This window comes from Erpetoichthys calabaricus, chromosome 3, assembly GCF_900747795.2.
Source record: "Erpetoichthys calabaricus chromosome 3, fErpCal1.3, whole genome shotgun sequence".
NCBI lineage: Eukaryota > Metazoa > Chordata > Cladistia > Polypteriformes > Polypteridae > Erpetoichthys > Erpetoichthys calabaricus.
In genome coordinates this window covers 242,865,306-242,890,147 of record NC_041396.2, presented here as the reverse complement: position 1 = coordinate 242,890,147, position 24,842 = coordinate 242,865,306, and the positions used below count along the sequence as shown (strand labels likewise).

Here is a 24,842-nt window from a genome sequence, read left to right as displayed (position 1 = left end):
ATTCACTTCTGAACACCATTATTCTGAATAAGTTATTTTGACTGTTGCCTTGTGCTTTTCTGTCAGCTAAAAAGACTAGCCATTCTCCTTTGACCTCTCTTTTTAAGGTGTTTTAGTTCATGGAACACCTGCTCACTGGATGTTTTATTAGTTATCCCACCAATCATTTCAAACTCTACAGGTTGTGATACAAACAAAGTCAAAGAGGAATATACATGCACAGTATATGTGTTGACGCCTTGCCATTTGTATATATAGTAGGCTCTTTAGAGCAGCAAGCACTTTAACTAGCAGGTGTTCCAAATAAAGCAGCCACTGTGTGTATGTAGGGTTTCATCTAGATCACTTTATTGTTATCTCAGATGAGTGGACAGTTTTATAGAAAATCAGGCCAGTATAAACCTCTGCAACATTTTCTACTTTAGAAGTATTTACAGAAATGTGGTCATACTTAAATAAAAATAAAGTAAAAACAGACCCTGCACAAATCTTAAACCAAACAGGGTTTAACTACAGATAGCACAACCCAAAAATAACAATTATTTAAGTAAAATGTTTTATATTTCAGCCTGTTTTAAACTGGGCAGCAGCAAGATAGACTATGATAACTTCATTGGTAAATTCCGTCCTGTTGAAGAAACTTAAAACATCAATATTTAAATACATAAAATATAAGCTTTAATGTTAAAAAACTACTCTTTATAGTGCAGAAACAGAGTTTAGAAAAGAAATACATTTTCAAGTATATTTTAATATGGTTTTATAAAAATTGTGTTTTTTTTTTTTTTTTGTTTTTTTTTTAAATTCCATTTTGTCCAACATTATATATTTGACAACAAGATAACAATTGCAGTCTCTGATCAGCCTAATAACAAATGGAAGAAGGTTGTGCCATATTTGTAAGGATTGGTCACTTACATACATTGCGTAAATGTTATCTGGGTCTCCAATGGTTGGGCAGGGGTCATTGTTTTAACATATGGATTTCTCTAGTATGGAAATTAAGCTCTATGGAGAAACATTATTATTACTACTACTACATTTTTTGGTGCCAAAATAGTAAATACTAACACTAAATCTAATGAACCCTCATAAATATTATAACTCTTTGAAGACTAATAAATTTTTTCCTGTTTTGGCCCAAGCCTGTATATTTTTTCCAAAAAACTGTTTTCTGAAAAGCGCACAAAGCAATGGTTGCACACATAAATCAACATAAAATATTTATTTATGGCAGATGTCACTGTGTTTTATGTTTCATGAGCCTCTACAGTACGAAAATTAACATACCTTTTACATACTGTAGCAAGGTATGGGGTTGTTTGAAGCAGCCAATGACATGCATTGCCACATTACACTGCATGCAGTATGTGTTACACTGGTGCTGCTGTTTCAGGCATCTATTGCTGCATACAATGCAGACTGAATTTATATAGGGGGTTATACCCTGCTTCACTTGTCAGGATTTACTTCTCATCACTCATAAGATCGACAGCACTTTCTGGATTAAACAGCTTAAAGTAGTGAAGTGGTTGTTAATCCGTAGTGTCTGCTAGCATGTTGCGTCATTTGGTTAAATCCAGTAACCAGTTTGCCTGCCATAGATCTATGTCTGGGTAGTTCTCTCAGGTGAACATTGATTAATATGGGACCGATCAACTGATACAAACACCTCACTTTGTGATGCAAGTGATGTTGAAATTTAAAACAAGACAGATAAATCAGGGTCCAATTCAGCAATAATCCGCAAAATGTTGTCAACAGAGTATTTTTTTTTTCTGCATTCGCTTCGGTCTCTCGCCAGATGACGATACCATTTTAGGCAACACTTACTCTATGGTACTCTGCTCACGTGCAGAGATTTGTGGTCAGATCAACTCGGCTAACTGCCCTGTAGCAAATGAGTCAATGCAGTTGTTTTGTCGACATGTACAATTGATTGCCACCCTCAAACCCGAATGTCAAGATTAGTCCAATACCCACGTATGTCGACATAAGTCAACTGCCGTCTACAAAGTGTTAAAAAGGGCATGACTCTTTGTTTTGTCAGTGCTCCCTGCCTGCATTCACTACATTAGCTTGCCAATAGGTCGTTAAATGATGAAAAGTATTGTTGCAAATGTGAGGGCCCAAAGATATTTAAGCGTTGTGCTAATAATTTTTTTAGCTGGATGATGACCTTTAAAAAAATAAGACCATTAACAGTGAAAATATGGGAAAGATTTTCCTTAGGTTAGTAAAATAGTCCTAAAAGTGCATGTTTGCAAATTAATACTTTTGATTACTGAAACAATTTTTATTCAACTTAAAACAAAATAAATAACTTTTACGTTTTTATGTATGTTATGAAAAGGAGAGTGTGAGTCTACACTCTTCTGCACCCTTTTCAATGTTATTTTCTTGCCTTCCCATGATGTTCACTGAAAAAGTTAAGCTTCTGTCCCTTGTGATCCAGCATTTGTATAGGTGGATTCAGAAAATGGTTGGATATGCATGTATTTGTCTCATAATAATTTTCACTTTTTGTTTAGCAGCAGCTACAGAAGAACCTGAAGTGATACCAGACCCTGCTAAGCAGACTGACAGAGTGGTGAAAATTGCTGGCATCAGTGCAGGAATTCTGGTTTTCATTCTTCTCCTGCTTGTTGTAATTCTTGCTGTCAAAAAGAGGTAAGCTAGTGATTGTATTCTATAAAGTTACTCTTGGCTTGTCTTGTTTTTCCCCTAAATAAGACAGTGATACATAAGGTGTAGTTTTCAGTAAACTTTTCAAAAACAAAAAGTAAATTTGTGACAAGTGTGTAGTACTTTATACTTATTATGCTTTTATAAAAATGTCTTAATTTGAAATAAAAAAAACTTGCTTTGCAGTTTACAGTGTACTTATTTGTATGTGTATATATATATATATATATATATATCCATCCATCCATCCATTTTCCAACCCGCTGAATCCGAACACAGGGTCACGGGGGTCTGCTGGAGCCAATCCCAGCCAACACAGGGCACAAGGCAGGAACCAATCCCGGGCAGGGTGCCAACCCACCGCAGGACACACCCACACACCAAGCACACACTAGGGCCAATTTAGAATCGCCAATCCACCTAACCTGCATGTCTTTGGACTGTGGGAGGAAACCGGAGCGCCCGGAGGAAACCCACGCAGACACGGGGAGAACATGCAAACTCCACGCAGGGAGGACCCGGGAAGCGAACCCAGGTCTCCCAACTGCGAGGTAGCAGCGCTACCCACTGCGCCACCGTGCCGCCCATACATATATATATATATATATATATATATATATATATATATATATATATATATATATATATATATATATATATATATATATATATAATATAATATATATAAATAAAATTCTAAGCCTAAAAGTGCTACGGTGATGTTTTTAATGTCACGTTTTTTGTCATGCTTTAAATCGGCTTATTTTAAAATCTACATATATATGTTTGGCATCATTCTTTTCAGAATGTATCGAACTTTAATGTGATTTTGTTAGATTTTCAGATTCTTATTCCATTTTTAAATTATAAATTAAAAAATATCAAGAACTCATGTCTCGCAAGCCAGGAGTTTGTGCCAAAAGATTTAACCACGCCTGGGGCCAGAAATAAAACACAAGCAGTTGGACAGCTGCTATACAGCCTTTTAAATATTCAAAGCACCACACAAGATGCAGATCACGCAGCACGGCAGCAGCAGCTGATCAAGCAAAGAGGAGGTAAAAAGAATAAATATTTGTTTCCCATTGTATCACAGTTTAAGAGGAGGTTTCAGAGGAGCAACCGCGTCTCCTTGGGGTGCGTTCAGCCCCCCTCTTCACAACGCGAGCGGCAGAGATGCAAAGTGGCTGGCGAGCGGGGGAAACCCCCTAATTTAAATAATAATCTTCAGTGCTGTTTTATTTGAGCAATAACCTAATTGTACAACTTTATTAGTTGACGTACATTAATTACATAGGTAACTCTGAAGTAGTGGCGGAATCTTAACGATCAGTGTTGCCACTGTCAATTTAAAATAGCCTTAACTTCAAAATAAAAGCATGAGCAACAATGATCTCTCTTGTGAAATATTCAAAAACAGCTGTATTTGTGTGTTGGACTTGGTTCTGTTTTACATAAAATTGAAGTTGTGCTTTTTCTTAACTATATTCCATCAGTAATTATTTTTGCTTTTGAAATTGATTTATTTCTTCAGTTTAGTCTATTTTATTATCAAGTAAAAATAAAATATATGTTTTCCATGAACAGTGGCCAACCTAAAAAGATGAGTGATGAAAAAAGGGAGAATGTTAGTTATTTCTGAAGGCAAGCTCGCCATCTACTGGCATTTTTAAGATCTGAACTTTCACAATGTAAATACCATGTGTTTTGTTTGTCAAGTCTAAGAGAATTTCATTGTATTTCTGCTGTTTAAAATTTATGTTTACAAGTCTGCCCTTTCAAGCTTTAATTTGGAAATGTATATTTGTTAATGTTTTTTAACTGATGTAATAGTTTTTGAATCAAAATTAGTCTTAGATAGTAATGAAGAGCATAGGTTATATTGAAGGTTATAGAAGCATTACTGCATGTTTGAAGTTACTTCTGGTTGTTTTAGGTGGTCATGTGATGAAAGGCTTCTTCTCCTCCTGCACTCTGGTATTCTGGCTGCTGTTGATTTCTATTGTACATGAAAATAAATTTCTATGAAGAGTGTAATAAGGGCTTTTTTTTTTTTTAACTTGTCATTTAGCCTGTTACAATAACGGGCGCTAGAATAGTACTGCATAAACTTTAGTAGGAACAGTCTATATTAAATGGCAAGGGACTTTGACCTCATTCTTTTTGTTGGTCGTTATTTTTCTTTCTTTCAGCCTTTCTTTTGTTGATGTTTACTTGCGGAGCTGACCGTTCTTCGTGGGCTGCCGTCGTGTATCGTGTGTCTTTAATTTTCTGTGACAGTAATACTGTCTTGTACGTCCGTAATATACCTTTAATTTTCTCTGACGGTAATACAGGCGTGCGTGTCGGTAATATGCCTTTAATCTCCTCTGACAGTAATACTGGCTTGTATGTGGCTGTAATATGAGTCACTGTATTGTGTACCTTTAATTTCCTCTCGCAGTAATACTGGTTTGTATTTCCGTAAAACGCCTGTAACTTACTCTGACAGTAATATCGTGCATCGCACTGTGCTCCGCGCATGCGCACTTCACCAGATGACATACACACACGGACATCTGGATGCACACAGGGATTTTATTAAAGAGGAATATAAAGCTGGTAACATTTAACAACTGAAGCTTAGTAGGTTTTGAAACACCTTTGGAACCACTTGGAGTCTTCATGTTATACTGTGTAATGGTAGAAGCAACATGTATAAATCCATTCATTGCTTAACTAGAATTTAGGTGGAGACTGGGATTTCTCTCAAACTGTAACTGAGCAACTGACAGCTAAAGAGGAGTACTTTTTTTTTCCTATGTGTGGCTTTATAGACAGGTTCAGTGCTCTTTCTGTTATGTAGGATTCTTCTGCTTTGAAAATGTTACCGACTGCATTTTAACCATAGCACAAGGTCCTATATGCAAATCCTAAATGATTTACCAACTCTTAAATGGTGCTGTATGAAAAAGAACATGCATGAAAGTGAGGGTGGTATTATTTGGAGGTAATTGTTTTGATATATCACACTTCTCTGAACTAATGCATGCAGGCAGCAGTTCCCTGCATTAATAAATCGGAGTCTAAACATTTATCAGCTCCTGCTTTTCTTGGTGGGCATGAGTGATGTGTGAATGCAACTCTGCAAGTACATGCTTTCTAAACATTTCCTTTATGACATGGTCCTGATGGCTTCCCAAGGTTAGCTGTGTATAAAGTAAGACCGGGTTTATACTTTACACCGGGCATGTCAAACACGCGGCCCCCGGGCCGCATGCAGCCCGCAACAGAAATCTGTGCGGCCCACATGACAGATCCTAGTTAGCACTAAACTTGTACAAAATGATTACTATTGTTTGTGATTGAATCATTCTGCATCTTCGGCGTTACTTATCGACTTTTCTTACTTCTGCCTTCTGAGAAAAGAGCATTTTCCCATGGCATTACGGTACCGGAAACGTCATCTGCTAGTATAGCCACAAGTCTTGTCCAAAGTTAATGAGCCGCGACATCGCAACTGAAGTGCTAGGCTGCAGCCGCCTGGCAGCAGGGGCGGCCTTAGGCATGTGCAAACTGTGCACCTGCACAGGGCCACCACGCCAATATATATTGAATATAAAACAGAAAGAGAAAATAACGACACAGCTGACAACAATGTGGCCGAAAAACATTGTGTTTCATGTTAATTAGTACGCTGTATTTACTAATGTTGCTCGAGTTGGAGCAGTAAGCTATATGTAGTATTATAACGTTCTGCTGTAATGAGAATATCATGGGCTGCCACTTGATTTTCAAGTTTCAGACACGCGCATATAGAAGCGTGTCATGAGCACGATGCGGCTATGCAGTGTCTGCAACGGACGTGGCCATCTGCCGTGCATAAGATACCATATTGACATTGGCAGGCGAAGGGGCCACCGAATCTTTCTCTGCCCAGGGCAGTCACGAGCCTAGAGCCGCCCCTGGCAGGCTATACTATTGGCTGGGCTGCTGAGACTGGCTGCTGGGCAGAACTGACCATCATGAGTAGTAATAGCTCGCATATTTTCACGTTTTTTTTGCTCTACTTTTATGTCATTTTGTGCTAGTATTGTAACGAACAGTTAGTGCAGACTACAGCTGAAGATCTGAAGTGGATGCGAGAAGTTGTTGAGTTAACAAATTTTTGTGATTTTGAGTTTGTAAAATTAGTGTAGGTCGGGGCTTTTTGCATATCGGCTTATTTTACAATATAAGCTTTGAAGTAAACTTAGTAAAGTAAAATTTGATTTTTGGAGGATTTGTTTTCCAACTTGAATTACTGAGCAATGAATTCAGTGAGCTTTTTCGAAATTTTAGTTCACACGAACAGGACTTTGCACTGTTTACGTCACCATCCTCTTACAACTTTGAGAATGCGCCTGAGAATATCCAAATGGAATTGATTGAACTGCAGTCAGATTCTATTCTGAAGACAAATACAATGAAGTTGGTGTGCCAGGCTTGTATGCTTACCTGCCACCCTCGTATGTGCAGATCCATAAGTTGGCATCGAGAGTACTGTCTATTTTCAGAAGCACTTACCTTTATGAGCAATTGTTTTCATTAATGAAAGCTACCAAAACCCCACATCGCTCAAGACTTGCCGTTGAGCACCTTTCATCCCTCATAAAAGTTGCAGCTGCATAAGATTTCAAGCCTGATATTGATGAACTGGTTACTAACAAGAGATGCCAAGTGTCGGGACAAAAGAAATAGATCTCACACTATAAGACTCCTATATAAGCATATAATAATTTAGGGACCTAGCTAAGAGGCTAAGACTCTTAATTGTTCACTGTTGTACGGAGATTGTATGGAAATAAATTGCTTTTCTTTAAACTTTTAGTGTTACATTTTTTTAAGTTTTCAGTATTGGGGAAAAAAAGCTACAGTAACTTTGTATAATAGTATTTGTTACAGTGCGGCCCGCTGACTCGCGTATGGCAGTCGAAGCGGCCCACCAATGGTAGTGAGTTTGACATGCCTGCTTTACATGACGCGTGCTCCTGCGGACACTTCTGCTATGCAAGTGGTGTATTGTTTGTACTTTATGTAAATCTGGAAGATTCCACCAGAAGGCAGTGTGAAATATCATCATGGTGAGAAAACAATGTTTGGTTTTGCTCTGTTTTGAATTGCCTGAAACATCCACTAAATTCCCAGGACATCTTGCCACAGTATCTCTGAAAAGGATAGATGTAATCATTAAACATTAAACAGCATTGGGCACGAGTCAGAAACTATCTCTGGACAGAGCATCAGCTCATCGAAAGGTGAATACAAGCACATGCATATGCTAATGTCATTTTAGTATCACCAAAATCCCTAACCTACAGGTCTTTGGAAGGAAACCGAAGCTCACTGTGGAAACCCAACAAGAAAACATTCAAACTCCAGGCAGAGAACACCAGGGACGTAACTCCCTGCGAGGCAGCAGTGCCACCTGTCTGCCAAGGTTCTGCCCCCACATATGTAATTATTAACATTATTATTTAAATGAAGTTAACAATTTATCTGTAAATTATAGTGTATCTATATTGACTTTCCAAATAATGAGGCATTCTTTTTTCCTTTAAGATTCTTTTATGATAATTCACTGATAATTTCAGTGGAGCATGTGATTTACCTCATTTCTGGTTTGTATCAAAATAGTGGTCAGTAAATTGTGGAATGGGAAGAAAATCACCTCATTGAACTGTGCAGAGTACAGTGTGACTTTTTTGTGAATATAAAACAGAATTTATCCACCGTAATAAAAGTTTATGCGTGCGTGTGTCCGTCCTTTTGCTGTGTGTCTGCTATATGCCATTTGGTGTGAGATTCATAAAAGCAATGCTAATGTTTGTGATGCACCATCTGTTGGAATTATAAATTGCAATATATTTTGTAATGTATGTAGTAATAAAATGTAATAGATGGTATACACTGAAAATTATAATGTTGAATGTATCCAGCCGAGAGTAACTGCTGGATGGATAGAAATAAGCTTATTCATCTTAATAAAAGTGGCTTTGTGTGTGTTTCTGCGAATCTGTGTGTCCATCTGGTTTCTAGGGTTAGGAGGAAAATTTTAAAAATAGGCAAACCCGTAGAAGGGCAGTCAAAATAATGATAGAAATAGCCAATAAGGGTTTAAAAATAAGAAAATTGTTCTTATCTGTCTTTTTCTGTTTTATGAAGTTGCATGTCGGTGGGTATGTATGTAGCTGTAAAACTAATGATTTACAGATCAGTCCTCTAAAGCAAGCAAGCAAGCAAGATCTGAGTTTGGCTATGTTATAGGCTTGGCAGAGCATCACCAGAGAAGATACTTTGCACCTGATGATGTTTATTCACAGACTTCAAACAGTCATTGCATGCAAGAGATATGTAGCAAAGTACTAAATTGGACTTTTTTTTTTTATATACCCATCATTGCTATGTCCCAAGTATTATCATGCCCTGAAATGGGCGGGGGACCTATGATAAAAAGCATTGTCATTTCTACGTGTTGAGATTATAGGAACTGTGATATATGTGTATAGAGGCACAGATCTTTTACTTAATAATTGTGTTGAATATTTACTAATGCCACCATAGAAGGTAAGAACCGTATGGCACAAGTCCTGGAATTCTTGATCAATTTATATATTTTATTAAACCCTGAAGTTATACTACTTCTGAGAGGATGAGGATGTCAAACGTGATGACTGTTGCTGTTATTGATGTCAAAGTACTCAGCTGTATAATCATCTTTTCAGCACAGTTTCACTTTTTCAAAGTATTGAAAGCTCACCCCTTTTCTCGACAGCCATTAATGTTCTGCCTGATGGAGCCAGAGTTAGTGCCAGTGCAAAGAGTTTACAAATACAACAAATTCAGCCTAAATCTTGGCTCCTTTTTGTGGCCAAATGTTGTGGGACCATGTTGTTATATGTAAAACACTAGGGGGCTCCGCCCCCTGCTCGCTTCGCTCGCCAACCCGTGGTGTTGGGAAATGACAAAGAGCGTGATGTATGAATGAGATATAGAATAGTGTGAAGGTGTAGATGATGCAAATAGAAAGCAAACAATAAAGTGTGTGGCACAGTGTAAAGGGTTATTGGAAAATTTGTTTGTACACGCCTTTTAAGTGTAAAAGGTAATTTCAGGTCAGAACTTGTAAGGTCAATGAAGATGGTCATTGTCGTGATCAGAGTCAACTTTGTCAGAGCTTAGAAAGAGTTGTGTCTGTCCAGGAAGTAATGAAATGACTTGGGTATTTATGTTTTTCACATTAATATTGTTTGGACATAGTATAGCTCGTTGTGTTAAAAGGGGCATTTGGTCTAATGAGATTGCTGTTCCAAATATCTCTGTAACTAAGTCGTCGCAGATAAAGGCTTGAGGAATTGTACTAATATCTGGGTGAAGTCTATCTGTATTGGTGAGTGTACCATCTCCCAGATGTAATAACCAATTGTTATGATCTGGATCTGGACATTGCATGTTTTGTACTAACTGTATCTTTTGAAAGCAAAGCCAATTGTCTGCGTATTTTAAGGTGCACTGAACAATAGCTGAGCGCATGGCATGTGGAACAATAGCTAAGCACTGTCTAAAATCTCCTCCTAATAAAAGTACCTTTCCTCCAAAGGGAATATTATTATTCATCAACGTTTGTAGAAGTTTATGAATGGTGTTGAGTAAGTGACTGGATGCCATTGTACATTCATCAATAATTAACAGTTTTGCAAGACGGATGTCATGTGCAGTGCTACTGTTCATGTTCATAGTGGATAAAGATTTGTAGGATGTAATGCAGTTCATAAAGTTTTCACTTTCAGGTACATCGTTAGTTAGAAGGTTCTGTAGATATTCAGGATATGAATGTAAAGGAGGCAGTCTAATTTGACCCTTTTGACAACAACGTGTAAATTCATTACTTGTATTGCGCGTTGTTTCTTCAGGGAAGTTAAGTGAATGACAATGATTGCAAATGGCATTCATTAATCCCAATGAATTTTCCTGAATAGTGGACTCATTATTGAACGCGTTGTCAGCTAACTGGCGCAAGTGTTTAGCAGGTGTCTGTTGTTGATGTCCGTGACGTGTATCTTTTGCTTGTGCCGTTTGAGAGGTGCGTTGTTGTATGTGCAGTATTTGGGACGTGTTGTTTTGGAGCTGTAATCGATTTGCCTGTGCTGTGTGAGAAGCCCGTTGTAGTCTACTGCGTGCATTGTTTGTATTGAGCCTTGCTCGTTTTTGTATGTCGGTCAGTTGAGCTTTCTCTTTTTGGAGCCTTGCCTGCTTGTTTTCCGGCATTGCAGATGCGCGGTGTAGACGTCTGCGTTTATTTATTTTGTCCCTTCGCTGCCGTTTCTGTATGTCTGAGAAGGGAGGTGTTTCGTTTTGAATCCGTGCCTGTTTCGATGCAGCACTTTGAGACGCGTGCTGTATGCGTGTACGTTCATTGTGTCTGTCCATATGCGCTCGTTTCTGTTAATGTGTGTGTTGAGCTTTCCATTTTTGGAGCTGAGACATTTTTTCTTCCGGAGTTTCAGAAGCGCGTTGTAGCCGACGTGTATTGTTTTTTTTCATGCGGGTTCGTGTGTTTGGTCCCGTCACTCGAGCCGTATTGTGTTGTACCTGTGATCGTGAATTCATTACTTGTTTGTTCTTCAGCGTTAGAGATATGGATAAGTAATAAGGAGGATTGCACTCACTGTTAATATGGAGCCTTTTCTGTGGTTAAACGGTTAATAGTGGATCAGTATAATGAGATCGACCTATGCTGCCTAATTTGAATGTGTTGAGATGACGTATGTTTAATACGGACGGTTCGTTCAGTAATGGGCAGGGTTGCCACCCGTCTTGTAAAATACGGAATCGTCCCGTATTGGAGAATGAAATTGCGCGTCCCGTTTTGAATCAATACGGGACGGGTTTTGTCCCGTATTTTTTTTATCATTTTTTTTAAAGCAGCGTCTCATGCAAATCATCCCACACGCATTTTATGAAGATGCCTCCTTTCCTAATTTTGATTGGGTAATACTTGATGTCATCGTTAGTTTGATTGGTCATTTTAACTGTCGAGTGAGGAGGGCAGGTCTTTTAAGTAGAGTCTGCAAAGTGTTGGCACTGGGATGTGGCCACCGCTGCAGTATGCGTCCCTTATTTTTTTGTATTAAAAGTGGTAACCCTAGTGGGGCTTTGTGTCTCATTTCTTATTTATGTTAATGTGGTCGTGGGTCCGAATCCTCCTTTTTGTGTATGTTTCGTGTGCTATGTCCGTAGTCTGTCCCGTTTTGTGTCCAATGGGTTTGTGTGGCACTCGCGTCTGACTTCTTTTTTTTTTTTTTGTGTGCTAGGGGCGCGTTGCCTCACTTTTTTTATCTCTGTTAGTGGAGGGGGTGTTTGTTTGCAGTGGGTCTGAATCCTCTTCTTAGATAGATAGATAGATAGATAGATAGATAGATAGATAGATAGATAGATAGATAGATAGATAGATACTTTATTAATCCCAGGGGAAATTTCACAATTTGTGGAAATTCATTTGTGTGCGTAGCGTTTCGTGTGCTATGTGGCGCTTGCGTCTGACTCCTTTCTTTTTGGTGTTCTAGGGGCGCGTCGCCTCATTTCTTATTTCAGTTACTGCAGGGGGGCTTTGTGTGTCGTGGGTCTCAATTCTCTTCTTTGTGTGTGTTCCGTTTCGTGTGCCATGGGCTTCGTGCGGCGCCGGCGTCTGACTCCTTTTTTTGTGTGCTATGGGCGCCTCATTTCTAATTTTACGTTGCTTTCCATCTGGTTTCCGTTGCTTGGAAGGGGGGTTTTATGGGGGCGCCTGCGCAGTACGTCTTTTGCGTCCACGGCCCATGGCCGGATGTCCCTGCGTCCATCCGGTTTACCATTCTCGGTTAGTAATATGGATGAGGCATCAGAAAGCTGAGCTCCTCTTCTGTTTGCGAGGTCCAAAACACCCATGTTCCCTTTCATCATTTCTGCGTTATGTATACAGTAATCCCTCGCTATATCGCGCTTCGCCTTTCGCGGCTTCACTCCATCGCGGATTTTATATGTAAGCATATTTAAATATATATCGCAGATTTTTCGCTGCTTCGCGGGTTTCTGCGGACAATGGGTCTTTTAATTTCTGGTACATGCTTCCTCAGTTGGTTTGCCCAGTTGATTTCATACAAGGGACGCTATTGGCAGATGGCTGAGGGTTTCTGCGGACAATGGGTCTTTTAATTTCTGGTACATGCTTCCTCAGTTGGTTTGCCCAGTTGATTTCATACAAGGGACGCTATTGGCAGATGGCTGAGAAGCTACCCAACTTACTTTTCTTTCTCTCTCTCTCTCCGTCTGATCCTGACGTAGGGGGTGTGAGCAGGGGGGCTGTTCGCACACCTAGACGATAAGGACGCTCGTCTAAAAATGCTGAAAGATTATCTTCACGTTGCTACCTTCTGTGTGCAGCTTTTAAGTATGCTGCACGGTGCTTCGCATACTTAAAAGCTCAAAGGGCACGTACTGATTTTTTTATCTGTCTCTCTCTCTCTATCTCTCTCTAACTCTCTCTCTCTCTCTGCTCCTGACGGAGGGGGTGTGAGCTGCCGCCTTCAACAGCTTTGTGCCGCGGTGCTTCGCATACTTAAAAGCAAACAGCCCTATTGATTCGTTTGCTCCTTTGAAGAGGAAGATATGTTTGCATTCTTTTAATTGTGGGACTGAACTGTCATCTATGTCTTGTCATGGAGCACAGTTTAAACTTTTGAAAAAGAGACAAATGTTTGTTTGCAGTGTTTGAATAACGTTCCTGTCTCTCTACAACCTCCTGTGTTTCTGCGCAAATCTGTGACCCAAGCATGACAATATAAAAATAACCATATAAACATATGGTTTCTACTTCGCGGATTTTCTTATTTCGCGGGTGGCTCTGGAACGCAACCCCCGCGATGGAGGAGGGATTACTGTAGTGCATTTCCATTTAAGCGCTCATGAACACAGTGCTGGCTACTGCGATTTAAGACAAAATGAAACATGTTTGATTTTGTTGGGGTGAATTGCAAAGTAGTTGGACTGAGTTTCTGGGTGTATCACACTGTATGCAGGTTGCAGTCACAGGAGCACATCACAACTATTTCTGACTTGCAAACATTACCTTCATTAAGTCTGCAACTTAAAATCACAGGAAGAATTGTGTAATATGCCATAACTTTTAGTGGACCCAAATTGAAATATCTGCAGGGTTTTGGAGTTTACACACTTGCTTGAGTTTGTTTTCAAATTTACTTCCACATCATAAAGACCTGTGTTGTGCTAATATGCAACTTGATCTAGTCTGAGTGAATGTGTTGTGTATTTGGATGTGCCCAACAATATGTTGCCTTCCCATTCAGGGAACTGGCTGACATGTCAGGATGATCTCAGCCAAACTACAGTCCATCATGCCACTGTGCTGGAAGCCATTAACTGACCAGCCAGGCACTACATCCAGTTTTCATAATACATAAACCATAACATTTTTGTAGCCGTGTCCGGTTCTTCTAACATAATTGGAACAATTTACTGCACTTATTTTGCAATAAGGGCACCTTATGAAGCTGCTTTTAACCATGAGCACTGACATTCAGTTGATTCACAAGTCATCTGTGATGCCAAAATGAGACTGACATTGTTCCTCAATGGTCTGGGTCAACCTGGGATTCATTTATTTTGAGCCAAAGGAGCTTTGACAGGCATGGTGGCTGGCTTGTTGTTAAGATACCTGGATGAGCCTGTCAATGCGCATTCCATGTAATAGTGGCTACCTTGCACCTTTTCCTGACTCCCAGAATGCACAGGAGAGGCGCTATAATGTTGCATATGATCTTGCGCTCTCAGTTGCGGAGATCAGCAAGATACTCTTGAATGCAGGTGGTGGTGTCACAATGCATCAGGTGGCAGGCTGCTCTACAAGCCATTGAAGTTCTGCAGCATCGTGATTGCATATTGTCACACTTGGGTCACAAAGTTGCACAGATATACTCAGGGATTTTCAGAGACAGAAACTTTATTCAAACACTGCCGAAACAAACATAAGTCTCTTTCGGGTGTGATCCGGGCTCAGTGTCAACCTGGACGCCACAGCTCCATCTCTTGATCAAAAGAATAGAAAATCTTCCTCTTCAAAGGGGCACACCTCGGGAGCAGGAGCCCCAACTGAAGCAGAGGATGTTTTGGGGAAGAGAGACAAGGCAGTGAGACAAAAGGACAGCTGAGGTGCAGACTTTTAAATGTTCGAAGCCCCGTGTGAGATGCAGATCATGCGGCATGGCAGCATCAGGCTTGCAGCTGATCCAGCAAAGAGGAGATGAAAAACTGTTTTTTTCCCAATCATCCAACCAGATAAAAGAGTGGTTCTTCCTGCCTCTCGAAAGATCGGAAAGAGGAGCAGCCCTATTCGAAAAATCAGGGATGAATCTTCTATAATAACCGCCAATCCCCAGAAATGCTTGAACTTGTTTCTGCATCTCCGGATGTGGGTAAGCAAGCACCTCATCCACCTTTTTTAGAAGAAGACAACCCAAACCTCTGGGATTAGAATATCCCAGATAATGAGTCTCGGACATACCCAACCTATATTTCTTAGGGTTAGCTGTCAAATCAGCCTGTCTCAAGCTATCAAGAACAGGCTAAAGCCATTCTAAATGCGTATGCCAGTCATTACTGAAAATCACAACATCATCAAGGTATGCCCCAGAATATTCAGAATGAAGACGCAAGATCTGATCCATCATACGCTGTAACGTTAGAGGCGCGCCATGGAGTCTTGTAGATTCGTAAAGATCGTTAGGGGTTGCAAATGCCATTTTCTCGCAGGTGGCAGCCTCAAGAGGCACCTGCCAGTAACCTTTCTTGAGATCCAGCGTGTAGGACGCCTGACCCAGTTTTTCCAGCAACTCATCAACACAAGGCATTGGATAGGCATCAAATTTGGAGACCTTATTCAAGTGCCTGAAATCGATACAGAACCGAATGGAACCATCTGGTTTTGGGTCTAATACGACCAGACTGCACCAGTCGCTTTTATTTTCACGAATAACACCCAATGCCAGCATCTGCTTGACCTCTTCGCGCACAACATTCCACCGCGCCTCTGGGATCCAAAATAGGTGCATCTGCACCTTAACTCCAGGTTCAGTAGTGATTTTATGTTCCACAAGACGAGTGATGCAGGGCAGAAAAAAATCAGTGTTCCGTCCAATCAATGATGGCATCTCCGTTTTTTGCGAGTCAGTCAAATCATCACCAATGGCAACATCTGTTTAAGAGACAGCAGTCAAGGATGCACAAATTCCCTGTGGGTCACGCCACTCTTTTAAGAGATTAATATGCAAAATCTGTAATGGCTTCCACCGACCCAGTATTCTGACCTTGTAATTCATCTGCCCCATACGCTCCTCAATTACAGCAGGGCCCTGCCATTTCACAAGGAACTTGTGTGGGTCAGAATGAATTCGAACCAAAATGCAATCACCAGGTTTGAATTCACGGAGCTGACACCGCCTATCATACAGACGTTTCTGGGTTTCTTGTTCACATTGTTAATGCTTTACACAATAGCAGAAAGTTTAGATATCTTGCAGCGAAATCACTTGATCCGCAAAGCTCAGTCCATGAACTTTCGTCTGGATTCCCGTCCATTCCTCATGAACAACATCCAAGACGCCCCGCAGGCGCCTACCAAACAACAACTTGAAGGGACTCAAGCCAGTGGAAGCCTGCGGTGATTCCCGAACTGCAAACATAAGGAAAGGCAGGACAGAGTCCCAGGATGTCCGGTCATCATGAGCGATTTGCCTGATCATCTGTTTTAAAGTCTTATTAAATCACTCAGTCAGGCCATTTGTCTGTGGATGGTAAACAGTGGTGCCCAACTTCTTAATGGCAAGGCTATCATATAGCTGTTTCATCACGCAAGAACTAAAAGGCATGCCCTGATCAGTTAAAAATTCACTAGGGATGCCAATACGAGTAAAGATCTCACACAGTGCCTTGGCAATAGGGGAGGACTTGGCTTTCCGTAAAGCAGCCACTTCAGGATATCACGTTGCATAGTCAACCAGCACAAGAATATACTGATACCCATTTTTACTCTTGGGAAGAGGGCAAACAATATGGAGCACAATCCAATGAAAGGAACATCTGAAATAGGCATAGGGGAAAGGGAAGCCCGAGGAGGTTTATGAGCAGAGATGACCTGGCAGTCAGGACAGGACCTGCAAAACTGCTCAACATCCTTGCCCATATTCAGCCAATAAAACCTTTTTGTAATCGATCCCTAGTTTTATCAGCGCCTAGGTGACCACCGCCCAAGATGTGAGAGTGTGCCAACTGCAAAAGAATGTCCCTATGCTTTGCAGGGATAACTAATTGCTCAATTAATCCACCCCCTAAACGATCCAAAATCACCCAAAAAAGGCAGCCGCCTTTCTCGAGAAAGCGCGGGTTCTTGATGCCACCGGACTCACACTCCTGATAGTAGGAGTTACTAGCGGAGTAAGCCTTTTTGAACGCATACTGTAGTGAGCTATCAGCACACTTACTTTGCTCAATTAATCCACCCCTAAACGATCCAAAATCACCTGAAAAAGGCAGCCACCTTTCTCAAGAAAGTGTGGGTTCTTTATGCCAGCGGACTCACACTCCTGATAGTAAGAGTCACTAGCGGAGTAAGCCTGCTTGAACGCATACTCTAGTGAGCTATCGGCACGCTGCAAGTGCGCAAAATCCGTCTGCTCGTATGGAGTGAGCTGCTACAGGAACATCTGTGTTGCCATGCTTGATGTGGAACCTGTGTAAATTCATTCTGTGGTGGAGTGTTTGTCCAGTTTCTCCCACATAGAGTGCAGTGTCGGGACATTTCATACAGAGGATGAGGTAGACCAAATTAGATGATCTGCAGGAAAATGATCCCTTTATGCAATGTTCTAGTCGACAGTGTGGTATAACTACACGGTCTGTATTATAAATGTGAGCACATGTTTTACATCTTTTCTGTAGGCGGGGAGATGTACCATTATCTGTTGGCTCACTTAGGGAGCTTCGGACAATTAGTTGCTGCAGGTTTGGCGGTTGTCTATATGCCAGGAGGGGAGGTTCTAGAAAAACGTTTTTCAGTGTTTTGTCATTCTGTAGCATTGGCTGAAGTTTTTATAATTTTTCGAAGTGCTTCAAGATGTGGGTTATAGGTGACAACAAAGGGGGATGCAGTTCTTGTTGTCTGTTTTTATATTCCACAAGGTTGTCTCTGGGTGTGGCAGTAGCTCTTCTTATTTGAGTGCCTGTTGTTTTGGGGGTATAACCTTGTCTGATGAAATCTTGTCTAAGCTCCTGCAGTAGTTTATCCCGGACTGTCAGGCCAGAGCAAATATGGTTGTATTGTATTGCTTGGCTGAAAATGATGGAGCGCCTTATATGCTGGGCTGGAAGCTGTGACTGTCTGTTTGTGAAAAACAGAAGTTACAAGGGTGTTGGCTTTCAGTTGAACGGTGGTGTCAAGGAAGCTGACTTCTGTTTTTGAATAATTCAGCTTCAGCTTTATGTTGAGGTGGAAAGAATTATATTCATTATGGAAATGGATGAGGTCCTTATCATTGGCAGTCCAGATTTTGAAGATGTCATCCGTGTAACGGAAATACAACATTGGTTTTAAGATGCACGTTGACATAGTCTACCTCCAATTTTGCCATAAATAGGCTTGCATACTGAGGTGCAAACTGACAGCCCATTGCAGTCCTCATTTGTTGCAAGTAGAAATCTTGTCCAAATAAATCGTGTCAGTGAATTTTATCATTTGTATAACTGACTCTATGGGTAAAACATGTTGTAAATTATGTGTGAGTCATTAAAGACAGCGGATTTTTTGTAAGTGCAAAGTTGTTTGTACTGAATTGATCCATGCATGTAATGTAATATGAATTTAATGCATAATATGTAAAAGTAAAGCAAAGCAGTTAACTGAATGCACAAGTGCTAAATAATGCACAACATACTATAAATGCTAAATTATAAAAAAAATTTCATTAATTTTAGACACATACACCAGTGCCTGACAGACACTGAAATGATAAAGAAATCAGATACCAGTATCTGTCAATAACCCTGCTCAATGTACACGGAGTAGTTACTTTTTCAGGTACACCTATCTAGAATAAGATTGCACCTTGTTTTGCCTCCATAACAGCCTGAACTTGGGGATTTTGGTTCATGCCAGCTCAATTGATTCAAGAAGTTCTGCAGATTTTTTGGTCACAACTTCAAGCCGAGAACCTCCTATTGCACCACATCCCAAGCATGCTCTATTGGACAGATGTTGTTGAAATCCACTGAAATCTCATGTTTGTGAAACCAGCATGTAATAATTCAAGATTTGTAAGTTCACACATTATCCTGCCAGTATCCATTTGCAAAAGGTTAGATTGTGGCCATAAAGGGAGGCAGATGGCCAACAAAAATACTTGGGGATACTGTGACATTAAACTTTTGCTCAATTTGCATAAAGAGGGCTAATATTTGGAAAAGAAAACATTCTGCACACTAATTCACTACCACCAGTAGCCTGTACCATTAACACAAGAAAGAATGGCTGCACAAATTCATGTTTTTTATGCTGATTTCTGACCCTACTATCTGCATGGTGTAGCAGAATTCCAGATATGTCAGTTAAGGTGACATCTTTCCTGTTTTCATTTGTCTATATTTGGTCATCCGCCTAAATCTGTAGGTCATTTGGTCAGCTAACACATTAAGGACCTGCTGTCCTTTTTTTTTTTTATTTATTTATTTTTTTTTAATGTGTCTTGTTTTTCAAAATGAGCAAAGCTCTAAAATGTATTTTATCTTGTAACCACATGTGTTTTTCTTCCTGACTGAAACAGCTCAAACACAGCGTTTGAGGACAAAAGAGCATGTTTTATACTTTATCATGTTCTTTTGTTTACATATTTAACTGAACTGTCCTGTACATGTAGTATTGTTTCCCACAGCTGTTACATTTCGTTCATCTCCTGTCAATATAGATCTACTTTAGACCTCACTGGAACTTATTGGGCACAACTAGTTTGGCCACCAACTTTTCATTGTAGCCTTTTTAAAATTTGGATGTCAGTTCTGATTAGATAGATCCTGGCCTAATTCTAATTCTTATCCATCCATCCATCCATACTCTTCTGCTTATCCGAGGTCAGGTCGCAGGGGCAGCAGCTTGAGCAGAGATGCCCAGACTTCCCTCTCCCCGGCCACTTCTTCTAGCTCTTCCGGGAGGATCCTGAGGCGTTCCCAGGTCAGCCGGGAGACATAGTCCCTCCAGCGTGTCCTGGGTCTTCCCCGGGGCCTTCTCCTGGTTGGACGTTTCCGGAACACCTCACCAGGGAGGCGTCCAGGAGGCATCCTGATCAGATGCCCAAGCCACCTCATCTGACTCCTCTCGATGTGGAGGAGCAGCGGCTCTACTCTGAGCCCCTCCCAGATGACTGAGCTTCTCACCCTATCTTTAAGGGAAATCCAGACACCCTTCGGAGGAAAACTAATTTCAGCTGCATGTATTCGCGATCTCGCTCTTTCGGTCACTACCCATAGCTCATGACCATAGGTGAGGGTAGGAACATATATCGACTGGTAAATTGAGAGCTTTGCCTTACGGCTCAGCTCCTTTTTCACCACGACAGACCAATGCAGAGCCCGCATCACTGCGGATGCCGCACCGATCCGCCTGTCGATCTCACGCTCCATTTTTCCTTCACTCGTGAACAAGACCCCAAGATACTTGAACTCCTCCACTTGGGACAGGATCTCGCCTCCCACCCTGAGAGGGCACTCCACCCTTTTCTGGCTGAGGACCATAGTCTCAGATTTGGAGGTGCTGATTCCCATCCCAGCCACTTCACACTCAGCTGCGAACCAATCCAGAGAGAGCTGAAGATCACAGCCTGATGAAGCAAACAGGACAAAATTATCTACAAAAAGCAGTGACCCAATCCTGAGTCCACCAAACCGGACCCCCTCAACACCCTGGCTGCGCCTATAAATTCTGTCCATAAAAGTTACGGTGACAAAGGGCAGCCCTGGCGGAGTCCAACTCTCACTGGAAACGGGTTCGACTTACTGCCGGCAATGCGGACCAAGCTCTGACACCGGTTGTACAGGGACCGAACAGCCCTTATCAGGGGGGGTCTGTACCCCATACTCCCGGAGCACCCCCCACAGGATTCCCTGAGGGACACGGTTGAATGCCTTTTCCAAGTTCACAAAACACATGTAGACTGGTTGGGCAAACTCCCATGCACCCTTCAGGACTCTGCTAAGGATGTAGAGCTGGTCCACTGTTCCGCGACCAGGACAAAAGCCACACTGTTCCTCCTGAATCCAAGGTTCAACTATCCAACGGACCCTCCTCTCCAGAATCCCCGAATAGACTTTTCCAGGGAGGCTGAGGAGTGTGATGCCTCTGTAGTTGGAACATACCCTCCAGTCCCCCTTCTTAAAGAGGGGGACCACCACCCCAGTCTGCCATTCCAGAGGCACTGTCCCTGATGTCCATGCGATGTTGCAAAGACATTTCAACCAAGACGGTCCTACAACATCCAGAGCCTTGAGGAACTCCGGGCGTATCTCATCCACCCCTGGGGCCCTGCCACCAAGGAGTTTTTTGACCACCTCGGTGACCTCAGTCCCAGAGATGGGGAAGCCCACCTCCGAGTCCCCAGGCTGTGCTTCCTCATTGGAAGGCATGTTAGTGGGATTGAGGGGGTCTTCGAAGTACTCCACCCACCGACCCACAATGTCCCGAGTCGAAGTCAGCAGTGCACCATCCCCACCATATACAGTGTTGACACTGCACTGCTTCCCCCTCCTGAGACGCTGGATGGTGGACCAGAATCTCCTCGAAGCTGTCCGAAAGTCGTTCTCCATGGCCTCCCCAAACTCCTCCCATGCCCGAGTTTTTGCCTCCGCCACCACCGAAGCCACATTCCGCTTGGCCTGCCGGTACCTATTAGCCACCTCCAGAGTCCCCCAGGCCAAAAGGGTCCGGTAGGACTCCTTCTTCAGCTTGACAGCATCCCTCACCGCCGGTGTCCACCAACGGGTTCGGGGATTGCCGCAACGACAGGCACCGACCACTTTACGGCCTCAGCTCCGGTCAGCCACCTCAACAATAGAGGCACGGAACATGGCCCATTCGGACTCAATGTCCCTCACCTCCCTCGGGACGTGGTCGAAGTTCTGCCGGAGGTGGGAGTTGAAGCTACTTCTGACAGGGGACTCTGCCAGATGTTCCCAGCAGACCCACACAACACGTTTGGGCCTACCAGGCTGACCGGCATCCTCCCCCACCATCGAAGCCAACTCACCACCAGGTGGTGATCAGTTGACAGCTCTGCCCCTCTCTTCACCCGAGTGTCCAAGACATGTGACCGCAAGTCCGACGACATGACAACAAAGTCGATCATTGAACTGAGGCCTAGGGTGTCCTGGTGCCAAGTGCACATATGAACATCCCTATGCTTGAACATGGTGTTCGTTATGGACAATCCGTGACGAGCACAGAAGTCCAATAACGAAACACCACTCAGGTTCAGATCAGGGGGGCCATTCCTCCCAATCACGCCCTTCCAGGTCTCACTGTCATTGCCCACGTGAGCATTGAAGTCTCCCAGCAGTACGAGGGAGTCCCCAGAAGGTGTGCCCTCCAGCACCCCCTCCAGGGACTCCAAAAAGGGTGGGTACTCCGAACTGCTGTTCGGTGCATACGCACAAACAACAGTTAGGACCCATCCCCCCACCCGAAGGCGAAGGGAGGCTACCCTCTCGTCCACCGGGGTAAACCCCAATGTACAGGTTCCAAGTCGGGGGGCAATAAGTATGCCCACACCCGCTCGGCGTCTCTCACCGGGGGCAACTCCAGAGTGGTAGAGAGTCCAGCCCCTCTCAAGGAGATTGGTTCCAGAGTCCAAGCTGTGCGTCGAGGTGAGCCCGACTATATCTAGCCGGAACCTCTCGACCTCGCGCACTAGCTCAGGCTCCTTCCCCTTCAGAGAGGTGACATTCCACGTCCCAAGAGCCAGCTTCTGTAGCCGAGGATCGGACCGCCAAGGTCCCTGCCTTCGGCCACCATCTAATTCTTATTCTCTTCTATTTACTCTCAAGAAAAATCTATGTCTGTTTGTATTCATAAGATTTCTTTTCTGTGTGAGTCATTAAAGACAGTGGATTTTTTGTAAGTGCAAAGTTATTTGCACTGAATTGATCCATGCATGCTAGATTTATCAATTAATTATAATTCACATCTTTTTTCCATTTTTACATCTTACTACTTAAGGAACTTAAACTGTCAATTAGCTCTGTGAAGACCAGCCAATGCAGAATGTGAATTTACTAGAGATATATTGTTTTAGTTAAGTCATAAATTGATTTGGCTGTCTGACTGTCTCAAATACCTGCCTTTGCAATTTTCTTATTTTATTGGCTTACCTTATTTATACTTAATAAAGTATCTATCTATCTATCTATCTATCTATCTATCTATCTATCTATCTATCTATCTATCTATCTATCTATCTATCTATCTATCTATCTATTTTATTTTTGTTTAATGTGGTCAGTGTTTTTGTCCTAGTTATAACTTCCATTCATGTCCTAAAAACTTGTTTAATTTCAGAAGAAATGTATAATTCTCTTGAAGAGTTCTGAATTTCCTCCACTGCAGAACCTCTCATCATTATTGCAAATGCTGTTTGATTGGGTTTTAGTGCAGTTTATATATAACTGTTTAAATTAAGCTAATATAACCTTTCAGTTATTTTTAGCATTTTAAGATGTCTGTGTTGCTCACTGATTTCAGTAACATTACTTCGTATTACAAACTGAATGTATTAACGTTTAGAAATAGGTAGTGACAGCATGCAAAATTTTAGTTTTAAATTTATACTTTACATTCGGCACAACCCGGGTATAGAAATAATAATGCAAATGCATACTAAATTATAGAATTTTAAAGATTATTTTCTTCAAAATAAGCTGTTAAATTCAAGCTTTGCTTCTTGGTATAATGGTTCAGATTTTTTTTTTTGTACCACAGCGTTTTGCTTAAAAAAAAAAAAGGAACATAGCCTACACACAGCTTTTGTCAGCAACAGATTTTTGTTCTCAGCTCTTTACAAACCACAAAAGAAAATTTAATGTTTCGCCATGGTATTATTATTTTTGTAGAAGCATGTTAAGAAGGCTTTAAGCACACCAAAATTGGCATCAGCTCATACAATTATTAATGTACAAGTTTCCTTTCACAGGATTAATTTTTGCTCAGAAAAGCAAATATTACTGACCTGTTTACGCAAGTTTAAAAAAAAAGTGCAGTGTATGCAGATTTTATTGTTCATTTTCATTTAGTTTCAAACAAAATTGTCAAAAAGATAACCTACAGTTTAGAGGACTATTTGTGACCAAAAAAAACACAAACCAGAAACTATGGTCAATCAGTGGAATTTGTAAACCATTTTTCTTAAAAATAATGAAATAAAAATTGAACAAACAACTGTACTGTAATTTCAGGGATTTTTTTAAATAATGCATATGACATTTTTGCAAATGATCCACAGTCTGCATACCTTTTTTTGATTGCAAGCATCAACTGCTGGATGAAGCAAAATGTAAGTGCTTTAGACATGAACTTTTGATTAAGCAGAATAAGTTTAAAACTTTAGTTTAATTCAGCTTTATCAGAATATAATTCTCACTAGCTTCAAGTAACCTATAGATACTCAGGTATACACAGATTGTATTTTAGTGTAAAGATGTAATGTTCTTTAATTTCTAAGGTTCCAACAAGTAAAATAGATCCACTCACCAAACGCTGACTGGCGTGATGCACCATAAAATTAACGATGCATCAATTTTTCTTTTTTTTCTTTGTGAACATGATATTGAACATTTATCATTTGTAACAAATTAAACCATAAACAGCAGAATGCACTACACATGTAACAACTGCTTGACCCTCATGTCCCCCCATTCCCTCTCACACATCAAGAAATAGGACATGAAGTGGCTACGGTTAAACAGAGGGGAAGCAGCTGTACCACTACCAGGAAATGAGAAAGCCTTAGTGAGACAGCACAGAATAAAGGCCACAGAAAAAGTAGCATCAAGAG

The 24,842-nt window shown here is 41.4% G+C and overlaps 1 protein-coding gene across 15 annotated transcripts in view; it reads left to right on the top strand.

Moving 5' to 3' along the window:
* The window catches only part of ptprk (protein tyrosine phosphatase receptor type K), a 615,224-nt gene that overhangs the window by 494,276 nt on the left and 96,106 nt on the right, over window positions 1-24,842 (top strand). For 11 of the 15 annotated variants that reach the window (XM_028797924.2, XM_051924126.1, XM_051924124.1 and 8 more), the window contains exon 14: window positions 2,532-2,670. In XM_028797924.2, coding sequence (XP_028653757.1) covers window positions 2,532-2,670 — 139 coding nt within the window. The remainder of the gene's footprint in view (window positions 1-2,531; window positions 2,671-24,842) is intronic. The other 4 variants (XM_028797925.2, XM_051924122.1, XM_028797923.2 and 1 more) reach the window with 1 other exon arrangement.